The sequence below is a fragment of the Mustela putorius genome, unplaced genomic scaffold (assembly GCF_011764305.1).
Source record: "Mustela putorius furo isolate JIRA1106 unplaced genomic scaffold, ASM1176430v1.1 tig00000460_pilon_pilon_pilon, whole genome shotgun sequence".
NCBI classification, from domain to species: domain Eukaryota; kingdom Metazoa; phylum Chordata; class Mammalia; order Carnivora; family Mustelidae; genus Mustela; species Mustela putorius.
The window spans coordinates 7,071,148-7,090,524 of record NW_025421389.1 but is presented as its reverse complement, the minus strand read 5'-3'; the positions used below and the strand labels follow the sequence as shown (position 1 = coordinate 7,090,524).

The 19,377-nt window shown below is 43.2% G+C and overlaps 1 protein-coding gene across 1 annotated transcript in view; it reads right to left on the bottom strand.

Annotated features, from left to right (window-relative positions):
* The window catches only part of OPCML (opioid binding protein/cell adhesion molecule like), a 1,096,764-nt gene extending 1,085,334 nt beyond the window's left edge, over positions 1 to 11,430 (bottom strand). Inside the window, exon 1 of the mRNA XM_004763940.3 lies at positions 10,912 to 11,430. Within this exon, the coding sequence (XP_004763997.1) occupies positions 10,912 to 10,972 (61 nt within the window). The 5' untranslated portion in view covers positions 10,973 to 11,430. The remainder of the gene's footprint in view (positions 1 to 10,911) is intronic.
* Positions 11,431 to 19,377: the final 7,947 nt, after the last annotated feature.

Genomic DNA, 19,377 nt, shown 5'->3' with positions numbered 1-19,377 from the left:
ACCAGGTGTTTCTTACCACCCTTCCAGCCACCCTGGGAAGTAGGTAATAAGGTTCTTTTATCCTGTTCTTCAAAGAGGATTAAGAATCCTAGGGAGGCTGTACCACTTGGTTCACTTGGGCTGAAGCCAAGGCCATCCATTTCATAAATGCAGGGATGGAGCCATGTCTTTTACTTCCTAGGTCAGTGCTTTCATACTCTCCCATAACGTAATAGTAGAGACCTAACTATCTACTTTAAATAATTTAAAAGAAACAGTCATTTAGTTTATAATAAAGAAGCAGTCCTGGCTCCATGGACATCATGGGGGCTAAATTGGTGGCAATTGTAAGGCAGTTCCCTTTTACTCCCAAGACCTTGCCCCCGAATAAAAAGAAGGTAAGGCCCATCAGGGAAAGATACAGATTCCTAATAGAGGTTTTCGTCATCCTTTCCCATCTGGGTCTCACCCAAAGAGGAATTCACCCCAGTGCCAAGCAAGACTGGGCATTCTCTTCTCCATGGGATAAAGCCAGGGGACTCCCAAGGAAACTCCAGCTTCTCTTGGAGCCTGTAGGCTGACGGGCTATTTCCATCTGCCACATTCTCTCTTCCAACATTCTCTTCTCTTTGAGGAGAGTGGGAAATCCCTTGGCACTGGGCTATTCAAAAGAACAAGGTTGGCTTGTTCAGAGAAGCCACAGCCTTCTTTAAGCCTATCTTCCTAGAAACAGAAATGCCCATAGATGCTTGGCCCCATCACTGTCATGTTTTAGCAATCCTACCATGTCACATACATCATTGTATTCACCCTTAATCATACCTGGCATAGCTTTTGCTCTCTGTTCCGCATTTGTCTACAGCTGCTTTGAAACTATTGTTTTCACTGCACCCACACCCATGTTGTCCATTGTGAAGGTGGTGTGATGGTATAGGAGTAAGGAAGTAAAAAGACCTGGATATTTTGGCTCTTTCACTCACTAGCTACAGGAAAATTAGGATGTACATGAATGTGCTTTGTATACTACAAGTCACCATTTAAACATGAATCATTAATATAAAGACTCAGGCATTCTCAGTGTGGAGTTTCTCTTGGTTAGTTCAGAGCCAAGACCAAATAGATAAGTTTAAAATAGATATTTTGATGGTATAGTGATGATAAAGGCAGGTGTTTTTTATAGTGTATAGACCAAGCAAGTCAGGTGGACACATGTCTGAAATTTGATATTGTACTACCCTGAGCATATCATTCTGCATATCAAGAAAAGATTGATTTTAAGATGTCTCCCAGTTCAGTTACAAAGGTCCTTCAAAGTGTAAGAAAGCCTCTGAAAAGGACAAGGCTTCTCTTTTGTTTCTTGACCCCTCACCTTAATCACTGGGCAAAAGATACTGTGGAGTTGCCCTGTTCTTTGTGCACTATGATGAGAGAGTTTCAGGGAAACAGAGTAGTGACCAAGGTTACAAGTTAGTTCATTTCCCAATAGTGTACCAGAGAGGGGGACAAAGTTCAGCTCAGCCCTTCACTATCACACTGAAATGACATCAGGCAAGCTATGAACACAGGTTATTGAAAACTGTGTTCAAACATTGGCTCAGTCACTATCTGATAATGTGACCTTGAATAAGATACTTGGACCCCCTTTGCCTCAGTGGTCTCATCGATAAAATGAAAGGAATTGATTAGATCATCTCTAAGAGCCTTCTTAGTTCCAATGACCTTTACTTTTCAAAATAAATTATTGTAATTTATCCAGGTAGTTGATCTTGGGAAGAGGTCATGCATTCTTTCCTATCATTTTGATAATATTTGAGAAATGGTTGTATCTTTGTGCCCCCCAAATCACTCAAGTCCAATCAAAACCTCTCTCTAATATCCCTGATTTATTCCAGGAGAAAATAATCAGGGGCAAATCTAGGAGTTAACACAGCTAGAGCTCTTTGTAATCCTTCTGATGGATTGGGGAGTTGAGTGATATAATCTTAAACTTCCACATTAAACCCTTGAGAGGACACGAGTTAAGGAGCTGAGATCATTAGACTTCCAGAAATGATGGAATTTCCAAAAATAATCTATTCCTTATCTCACCGCAAGAGTACACCTAAACTGAAATAGATGGTTTGTGAGCAAGAACTTGAGGACAGATACTTTTCTCAATGCTCCCCCAAAGGACTGTCAGTACCTATTATGGGTTTACTTTTAGATTCGATATTTCAAACATATAAGGCACACCCATGACATTGCTGTAACAGCTCTCAGGTCATCTATGTCTCCCCATTTCACCCACCACCAGTGGTTTCCCATCTGACTTACTGCAGTAGCCTCCCACTGACCTACCTCCTTCCATGTTTGCTCGCCTCTAATCCATTCTGCAAATGGAACAAGAACAAGATTCAAACATATAACTCATGATCTTCACCCTCATCACATGAGTCATATCAGTGGTATTCCATCACTTCTAGAATAAAGACCAAAATGATAAACATGAGCTTCGTGTGGGCAGAGGCTGCATCTTCTGATCCCTTCCCAGCTCTCTCAATGTATCTTACACCAAACTCCCTACCTCTCCATGCAGCTGAATAGAATGTCCGCTGACCCCTTCTCCTATGTTGTCTCTGCATATCTTGTTCACTCTGCCCCTTCCTCTGCCTCCTCCCTTGGGTTTGAGTAGTTTTCACTCTTCATCCTTCAGATCTCAGCCCTGTTGTCTCTTTCATGGGAAAGGCTTCATTGATCTCCCTGGCAATATCAAGCCCTCCTTACAGGCAATCACAGCAGCATACATTTTCCCTTCCAAAGTCTTATCTCAGTTGTGATTTCACAACCATACAGGTATCTATTTGATGTATGTCTAGCCCACTAGACTATAAACTTCACAAGAACAGGGACCATAATGATCTTTGTTCAGGCATCACATTATCAGTGCCTAGCATAGTGTTTGCCACATAACAATCACTCAATAAATAACATGTCAAGTAAGTTAATGTGCTTGGCACTTAGAACACTCTGAGATGAATAACACAAGATGCCCTGGTATTCAGAATCCCACAACCATGACATGACAAGTCTAAAATAGGCAGGGCTACAAAAAATGACTGGGTATAAGAAATGAGAAAGGCCCTTATCAATTTCCTTTGATTCATTGAGACCCTTTATACTTTTTCCATATGAACATCAACCCATATAAGTATCACTTGCTCAAATATAACTCACTCCTACACTGTCAACATTTTACTTTTTGTGAACAACAGAAGTCTTCCTTCTATTGTATAATGTTGACACTACAAGCATGACTCTAAGTTTCAAATAATTGGGGCCATGTCAACAGACATCCTGATTAAATCTGCTAAGTATTTGGGTTTGCATTAAACCAATAGCCCACATCAGGGCCCACATCTGTGTTTATGGAACAACTCTCACTGTCAGTCGTGTCTGTCGCAACATGTGATGTGAGATCTGAAAACATGCAGCTCCAATTCTGAACTGCTGCATGTGTTTGGTTGGTAGCTTGGAGCTGGTGTTTATTGACAAGCATGAACACTGGAGTGAGTAATCATTATAAGCATTCTTCGCACATTTCCATCTCCCATTAGCAGAGCACATCTCCATGCCTCTCTGTCCTCACTCAGCAGATGGGGAAGCGGATGGGTAGGCTGAGACCCAGGGTCCCAGATGCCTTTGAGCATTCAATGGGATGAAACAGAATGATAGAATAGATAAGCTGACACTTGGTATTTGTGTGACCTTGGCTGATTACCTGTTCGTTTGTCCATTCAATTCACCCACTCACTTATCCAAACAACAAATACTTTTGAAGCCCTTATTTAATAACTGTCATTGTGTTAAGCACTTAGGATGTGCTGGAGAACCAAACAGTGTGTTCACTACCTCTATGGACCATGGTCCAGGGAGGTAAAGAGACCTATAACAAAGAATTACTTTAGAATACAGGGACTCACAGTGTTAGAAGAAACCCAGTCTCGTGGACTTGCATAATAAAGAGAGAGATCTACCCTAGTTTAGAGCATGGAGAATCTCTGAGAAGCAATAGTTAAGCTGAGCCCTGAAGGGTAGAATGAAAGTTTGGCCAGAAACAGCACGATAAGAGGATCAGAATTTTTTAGGCCTCGTAACCTCATAGATGAAGTCCTCGAAGAAAGAAAGAACATGGTGTGTTTGGGGAATGGATCAAGTCCCAAGTGGTTAGAGCCATGAACTGGGAGGGGAGAGAGATGTGAGGTGAGATGAAATGAGACCAGGGGCTGGTTAAGGCAGGTGGACCATGCTGAGTACTTTGGACTCTAAAGGCAACCAGAAGTCTACCTAGAGTTTCAAGCAAAGCAAAGATAAGGGGTCAATATTTGACTGGCCTATGTCACAGTGACTTTGAGGAACAAATGAGGCCAAAGAAAAATTCTCCAGGTAAACCATAAAGCTTGGGACCATCAGGCAAAAACTATACTCACACACTAAGTATAATCACTAGGCAAAAACTCCCATGAATGATAAAGCCTGTGAAAATGCCCTGGGAATAAAGGTTCCAAAATGACCACTCAGACCATTTCAGACAGTCTGTCCCTTGAAATGCCAAACATGCTGGTTTACTCCATGTTGGATTTGAGTGTGTCATCCGACTGTCACTTAGCATCCCCCACAAACATACAAGCAGCCATTCCAATCAATGGCCTGTGTCCTAATGCATCGATTCATCTTGGCCTTTCCAGGGGTCTCTCTACACAGCATCTCTGCTCATTAAAGGGAATGTGCCTGCATCATAATGATAATGCTCTGCACTTACCCAGCACATTGCCCAGGGGTGTCTCAAAGCATTTTGCAAACATTTAATTAAGTTAGTCTAGTGACTGCAGGGTAGTCCCTAGCGTCTCAGCACCAAGGGGTCTGGGTGGGAGGGAAAAGATAGCAAACAAGTGCAAGGCCTGCCTCCAGCAGCAGCCCTGGAGCCCAGGGGCCAGTGGGCCAATGTGCAGGGGGTCTCTGCATCACTAGGGGGAAGCACACACACATGCTTTCGTATGGCTCTATCTGGTAGAAGCAGCCTGCAGGCCCCTTGCTCTAGGTGCCCACAGGGAGAGCACCAAGGCCTAGAGGCCACAGCAGCGAGTTCTGGAAGGACAGAGATAGAAGTCAAGAGGAAGTAACTTGCTTTCTTTAAGAAGTTGTGAATGTGATTTTGAGGGTAGCTAAACTCTCATCTGCGTGTGTGTGTGTGTGTGTGTGTGTGTGTGTGTGTATTGACTTGAGGAGGAGAAGGTGAAGACCGGAGAGAATATGTATTCACACACCAATAGGAAGGGAATAGAAATCAATTGTCTTAAAAGTTTTTCTCTGGTTATAGGATTATATTTTGCTCCACCCCAGAAGAACTTTCAATTTTGCCCCTCACCCTACAAACACCACTGTTTTGGAGTACAGAACAGAGTGGTATAGAAATCTGGTAAATGGAATGATATCCATGCCCCTCTGTGTTACCACCCCCTACCCTCCAGGAAAAGGCAGAGTTAACCAAGGCCTCGCAGATTAAGAAGCAAAGTCCAAGTCTCAGCCTTCCACCAGCAGCATAAAAAGGCAAGAGGGACAAATGTCCCCAGGAGCTTGGTGTCTATAGCAGGGATAGGAGTGGGAGACGAGAGCAGAGCTGACCCAAGCTCATGCCAGCCTGTCTCCCTCCTATGAGTGCCTGCCCAGCCCCTGTGTCTGGAAGGTGTCATTCAACATCCAGAGGTGCTAATATCCACCGCTTCTGACAGCCTGGCTTGTCAGCAGCCACAGGCCATCTGTGGGCTGACACTTGAGTTCACTGACAGGAATAGCCAGGCTTTGCTTCCCCTCTGTCCTCTCTCCCCAGCCCTAACCAGCTGCGAGCAGATGGCAGCAGGCCATGGGCCCCTCTCCAGTGAGCCAGGGACAGGAAAGTCATAGTACATAGGCCGTGGGTGATGGGGCTCCTGGAGTACCACTGTCCAAGGCTCATAAGCAAGTCCATGTCCATAACAGCCCACCCAAAATATTGCAAAACACTGTTTTGGGAGACCATGGAGCCATGTCTGCTGCTCTAGTTTTCAATGCAGAGAAACTAAGGCATGGGAAGCTCAAAGTCAGCATGCATATCTCATTGGGAGTCCAAAAGGAGAATGCTGAATAATTTCCTGTTTCACTGGATCTATGTTTCTTGGGGCAGGAGAGTACCTTACTTAATAGATTTTGCTTAATTAGAACCTGTCTTCCTGGATAAGTGAATGGATGAATTACATTCAGATGATTTTCATCACTGTGGTAAAGACTGTGTCACAGGTGAGCTGGTATGGTCCTGGCTCATCTTCTTCCTTCTTCCGCGATAAGGGGTTCTCACTCCATCTACGTGCAAGTCGCTGTTTGCCCTATTGTTAGGAGACCGTAATGAGGTGCTTTTGTCTTTGCTTTCAGTGACAAAAATTCAGAAATGTTCCACTTGTTTTCATCTAACTTAGACTTTTGGCTATTCTGTCCAACTGGAAATAGGAAGCATACATAATTAGAACCCATTCTACAGATTGGTAGGCTGAGATTTGAGGGAATACCTTTAGTCAACCAAAACCTCAAAGAACTCCTTCCCAGGTCTCAGTCCTCTGCTTTTCGCACTCTTAGAGGCTTAGGGGAAGTCCCATCTCAGTGTACTCACACTCTGCCCCGTGAACCTCTGACACAGGTTGAAGACAGGGAGCAGGAGGAGTAGTAGCTGATGTGGGAGGCTGAGGCCCAGAGCTGCTACATAACGAACTCCACGCAAGTGCCAACTGTCTCAAGAATCTTATTCTGTAATTTTCCGGGCTACAGAGACATGGCGGAAGGTTCTAAGAATGACAGAAAGCACAGAGCAGACAGGACTGAAGCAACACACAAGAACCTCAAGCTATTCGGGATCTCTGATTAATCTCAGGTTGAGCAATGCTGCCTGGCTCCAGGCTACTGAAAAAGCCATCTTTATGAGGCTCCCGACACCTGTCTCCTTCTCAGGCCTGCTATTGCCACTGGGCCAATCCTGAGCGCTGACAGCATGTAGCCCGACCTTATTAACATGTCCATCATTTGTAAGGGATCGAGGGCTACAGGGTAGGTTGGGGCAGAGGGGCACAAATCTATGATTGGCAGAAGGATGACGAAGTCTTGAGAATAACTGGGTGCTCAATCCTTGTCCATATCTCATATCTCATTTATAGTTGAGTCTAGGGCTGGGATTCTCCCATGGCAAAGGGTTCTTCTCTTGAGTCCCTCATGCAAACCAGGCAAACTTAGCCAGCTCCTCAATTCTGTGCTGGCCATGGGGAAAGAATTCATGGAAATTTAGATGCCACCCCAAGACTCACCCAAAGCCAAGCATTCCAGCCCAAGGAACCCAAGAGCCAGGGCACTTTCCTACAGGAAGATGTGAGAATGTATGTGGGGGTAAAGGAAGACCCCTACACCCGACAGAGCTGTCTATGTGAATCCAGGGCTTTCAGACCAAGCATGATTAAATAAGGGAGGATGTGGCTGTGGCTGTGAATCCAAGCTGACAGATCTGCGCATGGAACACAACTGAGTCCAGCCCAGGTGGAGGGGGACGTTTTACAGCTAACTGTCCTGCTTCGAATCACGGCATAGGAGGCACAAGCAAGATCGGCCAGGGAGAAGGGGACAAACAGGAGATAACGGTCTGAACTTGAGAAAAGAAGGGCTGTGCTGTGCTCCAGGGTACTGAGCCTTGACCACTAAACACAGCAACACAGCCTCACTTCCATTCCCATACCATCCTGCCAAGTTTTGAACCTGAAGGGAAAAGGCAGGCAGAAGAAGAGTTTCTACTCGAGTGCTGCAGGCCACAGACACACAGATTTTAAAGTGCAGACCAAGTGGGTTTACAGTGCTTCAGAAGGTTCTGCTAGGCTTGTTAAAGATGCTTGTCTGCGGTGGGGGCAGGGATTCTGCATTTTAATCTCTTTCCCCCACCCCACACCCAACCCCACCCCGTGATTTGAATGTAAATGTCCTTCCCTCCAGGCTTCTCAGGGCTGGCTCCTCCAAGTTACTCATCTTTCCACCAAGCCCCCAGACCCAAGATCCACAGGGCTCTCTCTGCCTAGACCCATCTCTCCTCCTACCTAGGACCACAAAAGCTCAGGAGCTCAAATGTCTCAAGCCCTAGTATGACCCTAATGCGACCCTTCAGTTGTCAACATAAGTCCTCTCCCCATCTTGGATGGGGGTTCATTACATTCTCCACTTGTTACTGTCTTTCCTATCCCTGAGATTCAGCCTAGAAAAGCCATATATGACCATCGTCTCTCCCTGGAAGGCACCAAGAGGCGACAATATTCACCTTAAAATCATTCTGGGATGGAGGCATGTTTACCAAGATATAGAAGGCTGCAGAATAAAATGGCATCAAGGCCTAACCAGGTCAGGGTTTTACTATAGCATTAGCCTCTGTCTTAAGACACAGGAAAAGGAGGTGGCTAATGAGCTGGTGTTAATCCCGATGGGAGAAAAAGCATCATTTGAAACAAAGAAAAAGAAAAGTCTAAAAGCCTGATGAAGGAAGTAAGAGAAGCAAGGAGGAAGAAGTCACAAGTAAGCCATTTGTGCTCATCAGAACTTTTGGGTCCCACAGAAACCCCTCATGAAGTGTTTTCCTTCTCTCCACACATGCTACCCAAAGCCAACCTTTCCTTCTCCCTGGGAGACATCTCAGGGCGGACTCCTGGCACAGTTAGCAGAGTAGCCTCTGAGCACAAGTGACCCGAGGCTCTCCCCTGTGCCCTGCCCTCACTCCTGCCCACCACACTTTATTCTGGGGAGGGCAGAAGGGCTGGGAAGGCTGAGGTCATTCCCTTGAGCACAGCTGGCTTTAGGTACAGAAGCTTCTCCAGCAAGCAAGGTCAACACCCTACCAATGGAGTGGAGCTGCGTTTGCGGGTGCCGCGGGACCTCTAGAGGGAGGTCTCACCCTGATTCCTTCAGGGTGCACTGCAATGCAGCTTCAGCTGGCTAGGACTCACCCCCTCCCATTTTGAGGTATAATTTTCTGATCCCTTTCTGGAGGAAGAGCAAACCCACAGGCAAGAGCCCTTGGGGAGGGGGTACTGAGCTCTGCAGCTCTTCCTGTCTGGGCCCAAGCACAGGGGGAGGAAGGCAGTCTGGCACCAAGAGGCCCCAGGGGCTGCCAGGCAGTCAGGGAAGTTGCACACACAGGAAAGTTTGTCTTCTCACACTGGACCCAGAGTGCCCACCTGGCTCCCTCTATCAGGCTGGAGCAGGTACTGAGTGCTCCCTGCCTGTCCTGCCTTTCTCCCCTGAACCCTGTCTGGCCAAAACCCCCTCCCAGGCTGGAATCTGCAGAAGAATGACAGCACCACGCACTCTGAACTTCTCAGCCTAAAGAACAGCTGGAAACACGATTCTGCAGAGCCATCCCTGCTACAAGAAGTATGATTTTTTAAAAACCCTGGAAAACATCATACAAGGATTTTTTTTCTTTTTTTTAAGTCCCTTCTCTCTTCTTTCTCCCCAGTAAACTTTTGTTTTTCTAATTTCACTCTGGTCCTTAGAAATATTAGGGCTTTAATGTCTTGAGAATAAAAACCAAAACCAAGGGATTCTCAATTAAAAAAATATAAAATTATGCATTCTACCTATATCAGGATATGTAGGGTTTAAGAATCTCAGAATTTGCGTCTGTGTATATATGTATGGGATTTTACATTAAGCTAATGTTTACCCAAATGCATGTATTTCAATTTGTTGGGGGGGGATGTGAGGAGGGAAAAGAAAATCCTTACTGGTTTGGGGTTTAGTATGGAAACCCCACAGACACTTTGATGCTGCCTAAAACCTTGGCAAGCATAACCCAGTCCCTTCAGCATTGTTTGGAGGATGCCTGCAGGCATTCAGTTGTCTGCTTGCGAACAGCACGCGTGCAATTATCAAATCTATTAGAACGTGTTGGGTTTTGCAACACTTCCATTAAGCTCATTCTGGTAGGATTGCAGCATCTTACCTGTGTCACTGCAGATTTGTTTTCCCCAAACAAGTAACTGCTGTGATAGGTAGGATCACATCTAAATCACTAGATAAGGTAGGGAAGATGCTGAGGAGAATCAGGTAAATCCCGATTCCCAGTCTTCCCCCAGGAGAACATAGCCAAATTCTGTCACGGGAAATACACATTTCCCAGGTGAGGAGTAGGAGGAGACAGTGAGTAGATTGTAGATTCCAAAGGCATCATCTGCCCATTTGGCGGAAGGATAAAGAAAGGGTGAGGGGTGGTAGACGGACTGTGTGAAGACAGGAAATGCAGGAGCAGAGGAGGATCAGGAGAGCAAGGAGCTGGAGTCAGAGAGTGGGGAGACCAGGTTCAGGAGGGAGGGGGGAGGGAGGGGTGGAGGGCGAGCAGTGGAGAGAAAAGAGACAGGCAGAGAGACTGGAAAAAACAGAGATCAGGGGACCAGGAGAGGTGGAGACTGATTCAGAAACAGAGAGAAACCAGGAGACAGAAATAAGGGTGCTCCATCTGTCCTGCAGGTCCCAACACAAGCGGCCAGAAGGATTTACGACTGGGAGTTTCAACCCCTCTTCTCTTACCCCTGGGACCACAACTGGTTAATGCTAGTTGGTACCTTGCAGAGAAACAGCGGTGCCTCGCAGCACGGTGCAGCTCTCGAACCCAGCTCACGGATCGCATCACAGGGAACAGAGAGCAAATCCTGTGCTGCAAGCATCTGCATGCGTGTGAGTGAGGAGCGGATGTGTGTGCGTGCATACAGCAAGCCTACCTCTTTCCCCCACATGCATCTCCCACTCCCTCTCTTGCTCCTGGGCTCTCCTCCTTCCCCCTTCCTCTAATGCTCTAATACCTCCAAATCGCCCCAGGAATAGACGGACCCCTTCCCCCGGTACCTGGGATGAAGAGCAGGGCGGTCGTCGCGGAGAAGACGATCCAGCAGGCGGGGTGGTACATCTTGAGGCTGTGGTGTCTCAGCTGCTGGGCTTGCTACTGCTTCTGCTGCTGCTACCGCGGCTGCCTTCCTCTGTGCTGAATTCTGAGCAGGTTTAAATCCAATGTTTGCAAAGGGAGGGAGAGAGCAAAAGAGAGAGGGAGCAAGAGAGAGCGCGCGAGAGATGGGAGCAGGCAGGCAGCCTCTCTGATTTTTTTTTTCTTGCACATACACACAACTGGTAAGAATCATCAGCACCAATCTGTACAGGGCTCAGAGCAGACCTCCTCCAAGGCACGCATTGGCTCCACTCTGCTGAGCGACACCCGGAGGCTTTCCTATCTGGGAGGCTTGACTCCAAGGGGAGTTGAAGCCTGTCCCTTCATCACCTCTCACCCGGAGCTCGGCAGTGTGCACGGGTGTCTGTGTCAGTATGCCAGTGTATGGCTTCTGCGGGCACACACGAGCGCCTCGGTGGGCAGTGGGGAGGAGGCTGGAACTGTTGGTGTCATCCTTACCCAAGCAGGGCTCAGGGCACAACAAAAAAGGAAATGTGACTAAAGCCCACGCTAATTCTTTATCATTGTTCCTTCTTCCAGGTCTCCAGGTAGGGGGCCAGAAGGAGCTGTAACCCACAGGAACACTGAAACAATTAAATCTGCACCTCGCTCCCCAATTCTGCTATTAAGAGCACTTGGAAGGAATTCAGTTTTCCCAGCAGGAAGATGGGTGCGTTAAGATTTTTTTCACAAAGAATGCAGAGAATTGGCCAGTTCCCCACAATTAGAGCATTCTGAAACTCTACCAAGACAAGATGCTATAGAAGCTCAAACAATTGCTATGATTACAGTATAGGCAGGGATATATTCTGATTAGATCTCAAGGAAGCAGAAACTTGCCAGAGTAATTGGAGGCTGCCTTCAAGAGGAGGCCTGGAAGCATACCTGTGGCTTTCTGTCTTTGCTTTTCCCTTTCACAGTCTAGCCTGTCCCACAGTATTTCTGGGTGTGATATACCTCAGAATTTCTCCTGCTCAGTACCTGCTCTAAAACAGCCTGTAGCCTTCCCTAAAGCATGCTTATGGGTGGTACACTTTGCTTGCTGAGTAAATGCTACCCGCGAAATATCCTTTGAACCTTGAGGATCTGTGATAAGAACACCACACTAGGTTTTACCAAAGGGACTGGGCAGATATATATAACACTATTTCCATCCCAGAGTGTCCCCCAAAGACCCGCAGAGGCTTGGACCCCTTCCCAGATTGAAGTGTATGCGTGGCTGGAGATCTTGAGTGCTGTCGCCTGTGTCAGAGCTTTCTTCCTCCCCTCCACCGCAATGGCTAACATCTCCCGTGTACCTACTATAGCACACATATTCACACGTATTATTTTAATTAATCCTCACCATAGTCCTGCCATGTCGGCATTATTATTCCTGGATTTTAACAGGCTAAAACTGAGGTTCAGAGAGGTTTGGCAATTTGCTAAAGGCCACGCAGCTAATGAGAGCCAGGATTCAAACACAAGTCTGTCCTACAGCAAACGCCACAGTTTCTATGTCTACAACCAATCGCCAGCAAGTCATTTTAGTCTAACAGAGCTCCTTCCTTTCTGCAAAATGAAGCCCATTTGCTTTTAAAGAAGTGAGACAATTAATTCCTTACCTCCTTATAAACAAGTCTGAAACTTTATGAGTTAAGTAGAAAACATATGATGAATATAAATAATCATCACCTGGTACTTACAAAGTATGTACTTAATATAAAGTCCTTTTTAAAGGCTGGGGTATGAGGGATATGATTTGCTCTTGTTTGGAAAGGGTCTACAGTATATTTGAAGGCAAAAATTAACACATCTTTTGGCTCTAAATAGAAGATAATGGGACACACACTAAGTAATAAGGTCAAAATCTACACACCGAAGTTACACACATGGCATTTACAGACAATTGATCTGGGAGTGCTTTGAACAATACTAGAATCCTACAGAGGTTTATCAAAATTATAACAAGTGACTGGATCTTCTAGAGAACAGAACTGACTTGCAAAGGGTGGGGATCGGCGAGACCAGAGAAATTAGACGGATATTCCAAGATGAAGAAACAGAGCAGATACAGTCAGAAACCCTTTGGGGAAAAACTGGGAGAGGACTTTGGGGAGTAAATGGAAGACAGAGTGAAAAAGGCCTTGAATTCTAGAACAATGACATTTAGAAATTCCCTACTATTGCTAGAAAGAAAAAAAGAAAGTTAATTTCTTTTTGAGCATGGAATCACTATGAATAAGGGAAAGTGTATTTCTGGAAATTAATCTGGGAAAAGTACACAGGGTCTATTGAGGCAGGGGTACTTGTTAGTAGGCCTGGCCCAGATTTGACCGGACTAGTAATGGGAGAGGAAATGCAGGGGGCTGGGTGTGAAACAGAAAAATTAGTCAGGCCTGGCAATCAGTGGCCTTATACAAGTCACAGATATCACTTCTGCACCCTCTGTGAACCAAGGTTTTTAAAAATATTTTTTTAGGTTTTAAAAAATATTTTTACCCAAAACCTTGTCTTCCAAGAAAGCATCATTATAATTTCTTGAGAGATGAGGAAACGGAGATTCAGAGAGGTTAGGCAATTTTTCCAAGGTCACACAGCTACCTAAGGACACAGTCAAATTGCAAACCCAGGTTTTTCTGTTTCTAAAGCTTTCCTTAAAAAAAAAAAAAAATCATAATATTGAGTATTCTCATTTTTTTTAATATCTGTGTGCCAGGTCCTCTGTTATTGGCTTCATATAACCCCTATTTATCTTCTCAATAATGATTATTCCCATAGTGCTCAAAGAGTTTTAAATAACTTCCACAAAGTCATAGAGATGTTTAGGCATAGAGCCAGGGTTTGAGTCCAGGCCTGCCTTCACTAACAGGGTTATAACCACAAGGAGGGGAGAGGAGTTTACGCCCTCAACGGGCATTCCCCTTGATGACAACAGTGTGCTAAGTGTCATTTAGGTTCTGCGGCTCCTGAGAAGCATAGGGCACAGACGTGAACCCATGTCTTGGAAAAGACATCAACCTTTATTCGACCGGACACAATACTAGGAACTTCACGTGTGTTTTTTTCCCCTCATTTCTATCCCTATTCCACAGGTAAAGAAATAGACTGGGGGCACCTGGGTGGCTCAGTTTGTTAAGCCTCTGCCTTCAGTTCAGGTAATGATCGCAGGGTCCTGGGATGGCTCAGTGGGTTAAGCCTCTGCCTGCAGCTCAGGTCATGATCTCAGGGTCCTGGGATCTAGCTGGCTCTCTGCTCAGCAGGGAGCCTGCTTCCCCCTCTCTCTCTGCCTGCCTTTCTGCCTACTTGTGATCTCTCTGTGTCAAATAAATAAAATCTTCAAAAAAAAAAAAATAGACTGGGTTATAGAAACCCCCAAGTTCCCTCTTCAAGGCTAATGAGTGACAGAGAAATCTAGGCTTTTCATATACCAAAGTTTCATGGTTTTCTCTCTACTTACTATGAATAAGATTTTTATTCTGAAAACGTCCCATTTAGGGGTACCTGGGTGGCTCAGTCCTAAGATCTGACTCTTGATTTCAGCTCAGGTCATGATGTCAGGCTTGTGAGATGAAGCTCCTCATTGGGCTCTGTGCTGGGCATGGAGCCTGCTTAACATTCTCTCTCTCTTTCCCTCTGCCCCTCTCCCCCAATCAAAAAAAAAAAAAAAATCACATTTATTCAACCAAAATATTTCCTAATACACACATGCCTTCATCCTGTACCTTTAATTAAATTCACATTTAACAAACATCTATATATTAAGAAATATTTTAGTTTTCAAAATGCATATGCTTAATAAAATCTTCCTTAAGGAAACACATAAATATGTATTTTTACTGATCAATTCTTCTAGGTCTATTATATGATTAAAATATGTCTCTTTTATTTAAAAAAGAGAAGAAGAAGAAGAAATGTATAAATACATATTTAATCAATAGATGGCACCAACTCTGAAAAGAGAGATTACGGTCTACTGGGTCTATTTAAACACCTTAAAAAAATACAAATACAAATAAAAATGCTTCAATGCATATTTACTAGGGGGACTGTTCTCCTCTCTGGGGTAAATAATATGCAGTTTTATACCTTTCATGAATCTTTTTTTTCTTCCTCTAAAGCAAACAAAATCATCAAAACTGTATTTAAATAGCAATAAGATCGGGGAACAAACCAACCGAAACCAGGCCATTGTGCAATGAGGCTGACTGTCACACTTTTCTTCCAGCCTATGCTTCTTTCCTCTGGACCAGGGACAATGGTTAGGCAAACCTCTCCACAGAGTGGCCGGCTACTTAGAGCTAGATGGGGACTGGAGAAGGATGGGTCAATGTGGGGTCCTTCTTCTGTGAGAAGGGTCCCCATCTTACCTCTTTCCCTACTAGATATGTGACCTTGGGGGAAAGAATACAAGGACTCCCTCTGATTCATGTTTTTAAAAATTTTTGTATACTACCTTTGGTCCTTCATATTCATTCATCATTCATTCATTCATTTGCTCATGGAATAAATATTCATCATGCACCTGCTGTGATGTATGGGATGTGAAGGACATGTAATATAAAGCAAGATAAAAAACTATCCTCACCCACCTAAAATTCAGAGTAGTAAGGAAGACAGATATTAATGTGCTAATTATATCATTGATTATATTTGTGTTAAGTGACTGTAGAAAACACGTAAGTTGGTAGAAGAGCACAAAACAAAGGGGAGATGGAGAGTGTGGGAGGATGCTCTAAGAAGTGGCTTCTAAACTGGATTAGAGGAAGAAAAGGCCAGGAGGAAAGAAGCCGAGATTGTTCCTGGCAGAAAGCACAGCCTGTGCAGAAGCCCCAAGGCAGGGACATGACTTGAGGAGACACTAAAGGCTCTTTCTTACAATTCACATTTAGCAACTTTGTATTGAAATCAACTCTGTAAATCGTGTTAGGATGATGGATCACTGCATTTGCAGCCTGACGAAGGGACAACGAAGGGTGGAATTCTACATTTTGTAGCACTGAGGGCTTTTTTCTTGTAAATAATAAAAAAAAGTACAGACGGTAAAATACTACCGATTAAAATTGGACTCTGTCATTGTAGTTTTAAATATTCCAAAATGAACTGGAGCCTCCTTCAGAGAAAGTTAGAGTCTCTGAAAGGAACAATAACTCCTGTAAATCACAAAGGTACCATTTAGTTCAGAGGAGAAATAATTGATTAAGCAACTGGCTTATGACTGTAAAAGTAAACACTTCTTCTGAAGTCACCGGGACTGCTCACACAGGGTATGTCACTTCTGGTCTTTTAACATGTTTATAAAATATCTCAGTCATGTGTCTGATACTTTTAACAATAAATACCATTTATGAAATACCCACTACGTGTCGATTTCCCTGCTAGATGCTAATATGGATGGTGTCTACTTTTTACACCAATTCCTTCCACAAAGTAGACCTTCATTTCCAGACATGTCACCTAGGACTTCCCCTGGGCCCAGCAGAGAAGTGACAGAGCTGAGATTTGTATTCAGAGCTGACTCCAAAGACTGAAGTTTTTGCATCCTACCAGAAAGATCTAGATGCACTTATTTGAAACTATTATAAAGATCTTCTACGTGGCTGCCAGTATCACACTTTTTTCTTCATTTAAAAGACTTTAATAAAAGAATATATTATATGATTTATTAAATTACTAGTACTAAAAGCTTATTGAAAACAACATTCCAGAGGCACCTGGGCTGCTCAGTGGGTTAAGCCTCTGCCTTCAGCTCAGGTCATGATCTCAGGGTCCTGGGATTGAGCCCTGCTCAGAAGGGATCCTGCTTCCTCCCCATTCTCTCCCTACTTGTGATCTCTGTCTGTCAAATAAATAAACAAAATCTTTAAAATATTTACATATATATGTAAGTATATATGTAAATATTTTAAAAAAGAAAAAAACAGCATTCCAAATTCCACTCCTCTTTTATTGGTCTTTTTAAAAATCTGTTTACTCTGCTATTTCCTGATTTAACAATTTTGAAAAGTATCTATTGACTTCTTACTATAGAAGATAAGGATTTAACCCTGTTCACCACCAACCTCCATAATTGTCCTCTTTCCATCAACTCAATATGTCACAATGTTTAATTACATCATTATTTAGTATTTTACATTGTTATGATTATTTAACTATTGTCTTTCTTATGCAACTTTTTGTTTTTCCCAAAGATGATACTGCCTTTTTTTTTCATTTACTGAATCTTACATAGACCTATAATTAAATCTCTCCAATCCTCCTGCGGAATTCTAAAATTCCTTTCAGTATAGTTAAAAACACGTAGTAATCTATTAGCCTCATGTTTTAAAGGCATTCTTTCTGAAGGTTTCCATCCACCTGGCCCTCAGTTGTCTGGGATTTCCCTTTACTAAAAGCTTCCGATGCCCTATGTCTCTCTCTTGTTTTCTGGATGTAGGTTTTCTTCTTTCTTGGTGTTCTTCCTTGGTTTAATGAAACACATCCTTCAATAGTTTGCTGAGAAAGCATTCATAGGTGGTCATTTGCGGGAGGAACTTGAATATTCAAAAATGGCTTTATGGGGTGCCTGAGTGGCTTAGTGGGTTAAGCCTCTGCCTTCGGATCAGGTCATGATCCCAGGGTCCTGCCTGGGATGGAGCCCCACGTTGGGCTCTCTGCTCAGCAGGGAGCCTGCTTCCCTGTCTCTCTCTACCTGCCTCTCTGCCCACTTGTGATCTCTGTCTGTCAAATAAATAAATAAATTCTTTTAAAAAATGGCTTTATCCTAATTTCACTCAAGTATAGTTAGTTCATCTACAAATAGAATTCTGTTTGAAAATTAATATCCTCTCTAAATTTTGAAACTATTTCTCCATTTTCCTCTAAGTTTAAGTGTTGTTGAAAAGTATGATTTATGTCAAATTGCATTTATTTATATTTGAAATGTCTTGATTTTCTCTCAGTAAACATTTAGAATATTCTTTTTTTTATTTTTTTCAGTGTTCCAAGAATATTGTTTTTATCCATAGCTTTCCAAAATTTCACAAAGATGAAGTTCTTCATGTGGATCTGTTTTCTTTCATTGTGTCAGACATTCGTCCAATACAGAAATTTCATGTTCTTCAACTCTGAGAATTTTTAATTTGTTTGTATTATTATGACTTTGAAAATTTTCTCTCCTCTCTGCTATTCATTCTTTGTAGAATTTCTATTAAATGAATCTTAGTCTTCAGGATTACTTCCCTAATTTTCTTATATTTTCTTGTTTCTTTTTTTTCCAAGATATTTTTAAAACTTTTGTTTCCACTTATCCTACTGACTTTTTAAAAATTGTCATTATCAAATTATTAATTTCAAACTGCCTTTCTTGTTGCCTGATTTTTTTACAGTGCCCTGTTCTTATTCTATGGTTACATCTTTTCTGAGTATATTCATCAATACTTGGTATTGTTTCCTTTTGCTTTTCCTTTTTTTATTTTATTTTTAAAATTTTCTTTTATTCTGCTCATTTGTTTTTATATCTATCTTTCATGTAAGAAAGCTTCAACTGTCTGCCGATCTTTGGTCTTCTTTTCATATTTAAAAAAATAAAGCAATAATAGACTGTCTGGAATCTGTGTTTACCAATGGTATTTATTTTATTAGTGGATCCTTCAAAGATTAGCAGGCAAATAGTGGCCTTGGGACAAGGAACAGCCTTGGGACCATTTTCCCCCAAATGTCAGTAGTTGTAGATCTGTTCATCTTGAGTCCCTCAAGTTTCTCCAAATGAGGCCTCTATTCACCTACCAGGATGGTAAGATCCTGGTTTCCAGCATTCTGAAGGTGATCCAGTGGGTTTCACCATTCAGGATGGAGATCCTCAACCTCTCTGTTTTTACCAGGTTATCTCAACTGTCTCCTGTGGCTGAGCTTGGATTCTTTCTTCTTCAATTCCTTCAAAAAAATAAATTTCCCATTCATGGGAAATAGGAGAGGCAGAGCATTCTGGGATGGAGTTGTGTCTAAAACAGGCTTTTCACTCATTCCTCCCCACTTTTGCCTTCCAAATTACCCTGAAGCTGTCATTCCTGGGCTGCCATGGATATAAACCCACAGTCCTATCTATCACATTCTTTGCACACCCTTACATCTCACCTTTATTTTATTTGTTTTGTTTTGTTTTATTTTGTTTTATTTTACTAAATCATGTGCACTCATTCTTTTTCTTTTCAAAGGAATCTCCATTTCTCAACCACTTTCATTTCTTCTTCCAACTTTTTTGTCCTTTGTATATTTTTAACCCCTTATTATCCTTTTTGTGGGATTTGAGAAGACATTGAAGGGCAAAATGGAGGCCAGCCTTCCATGTTTAACTGCCTACTAGTTCAGACACTTTGTGACATAAAGAAAAGGGATATTACAAATAAAAA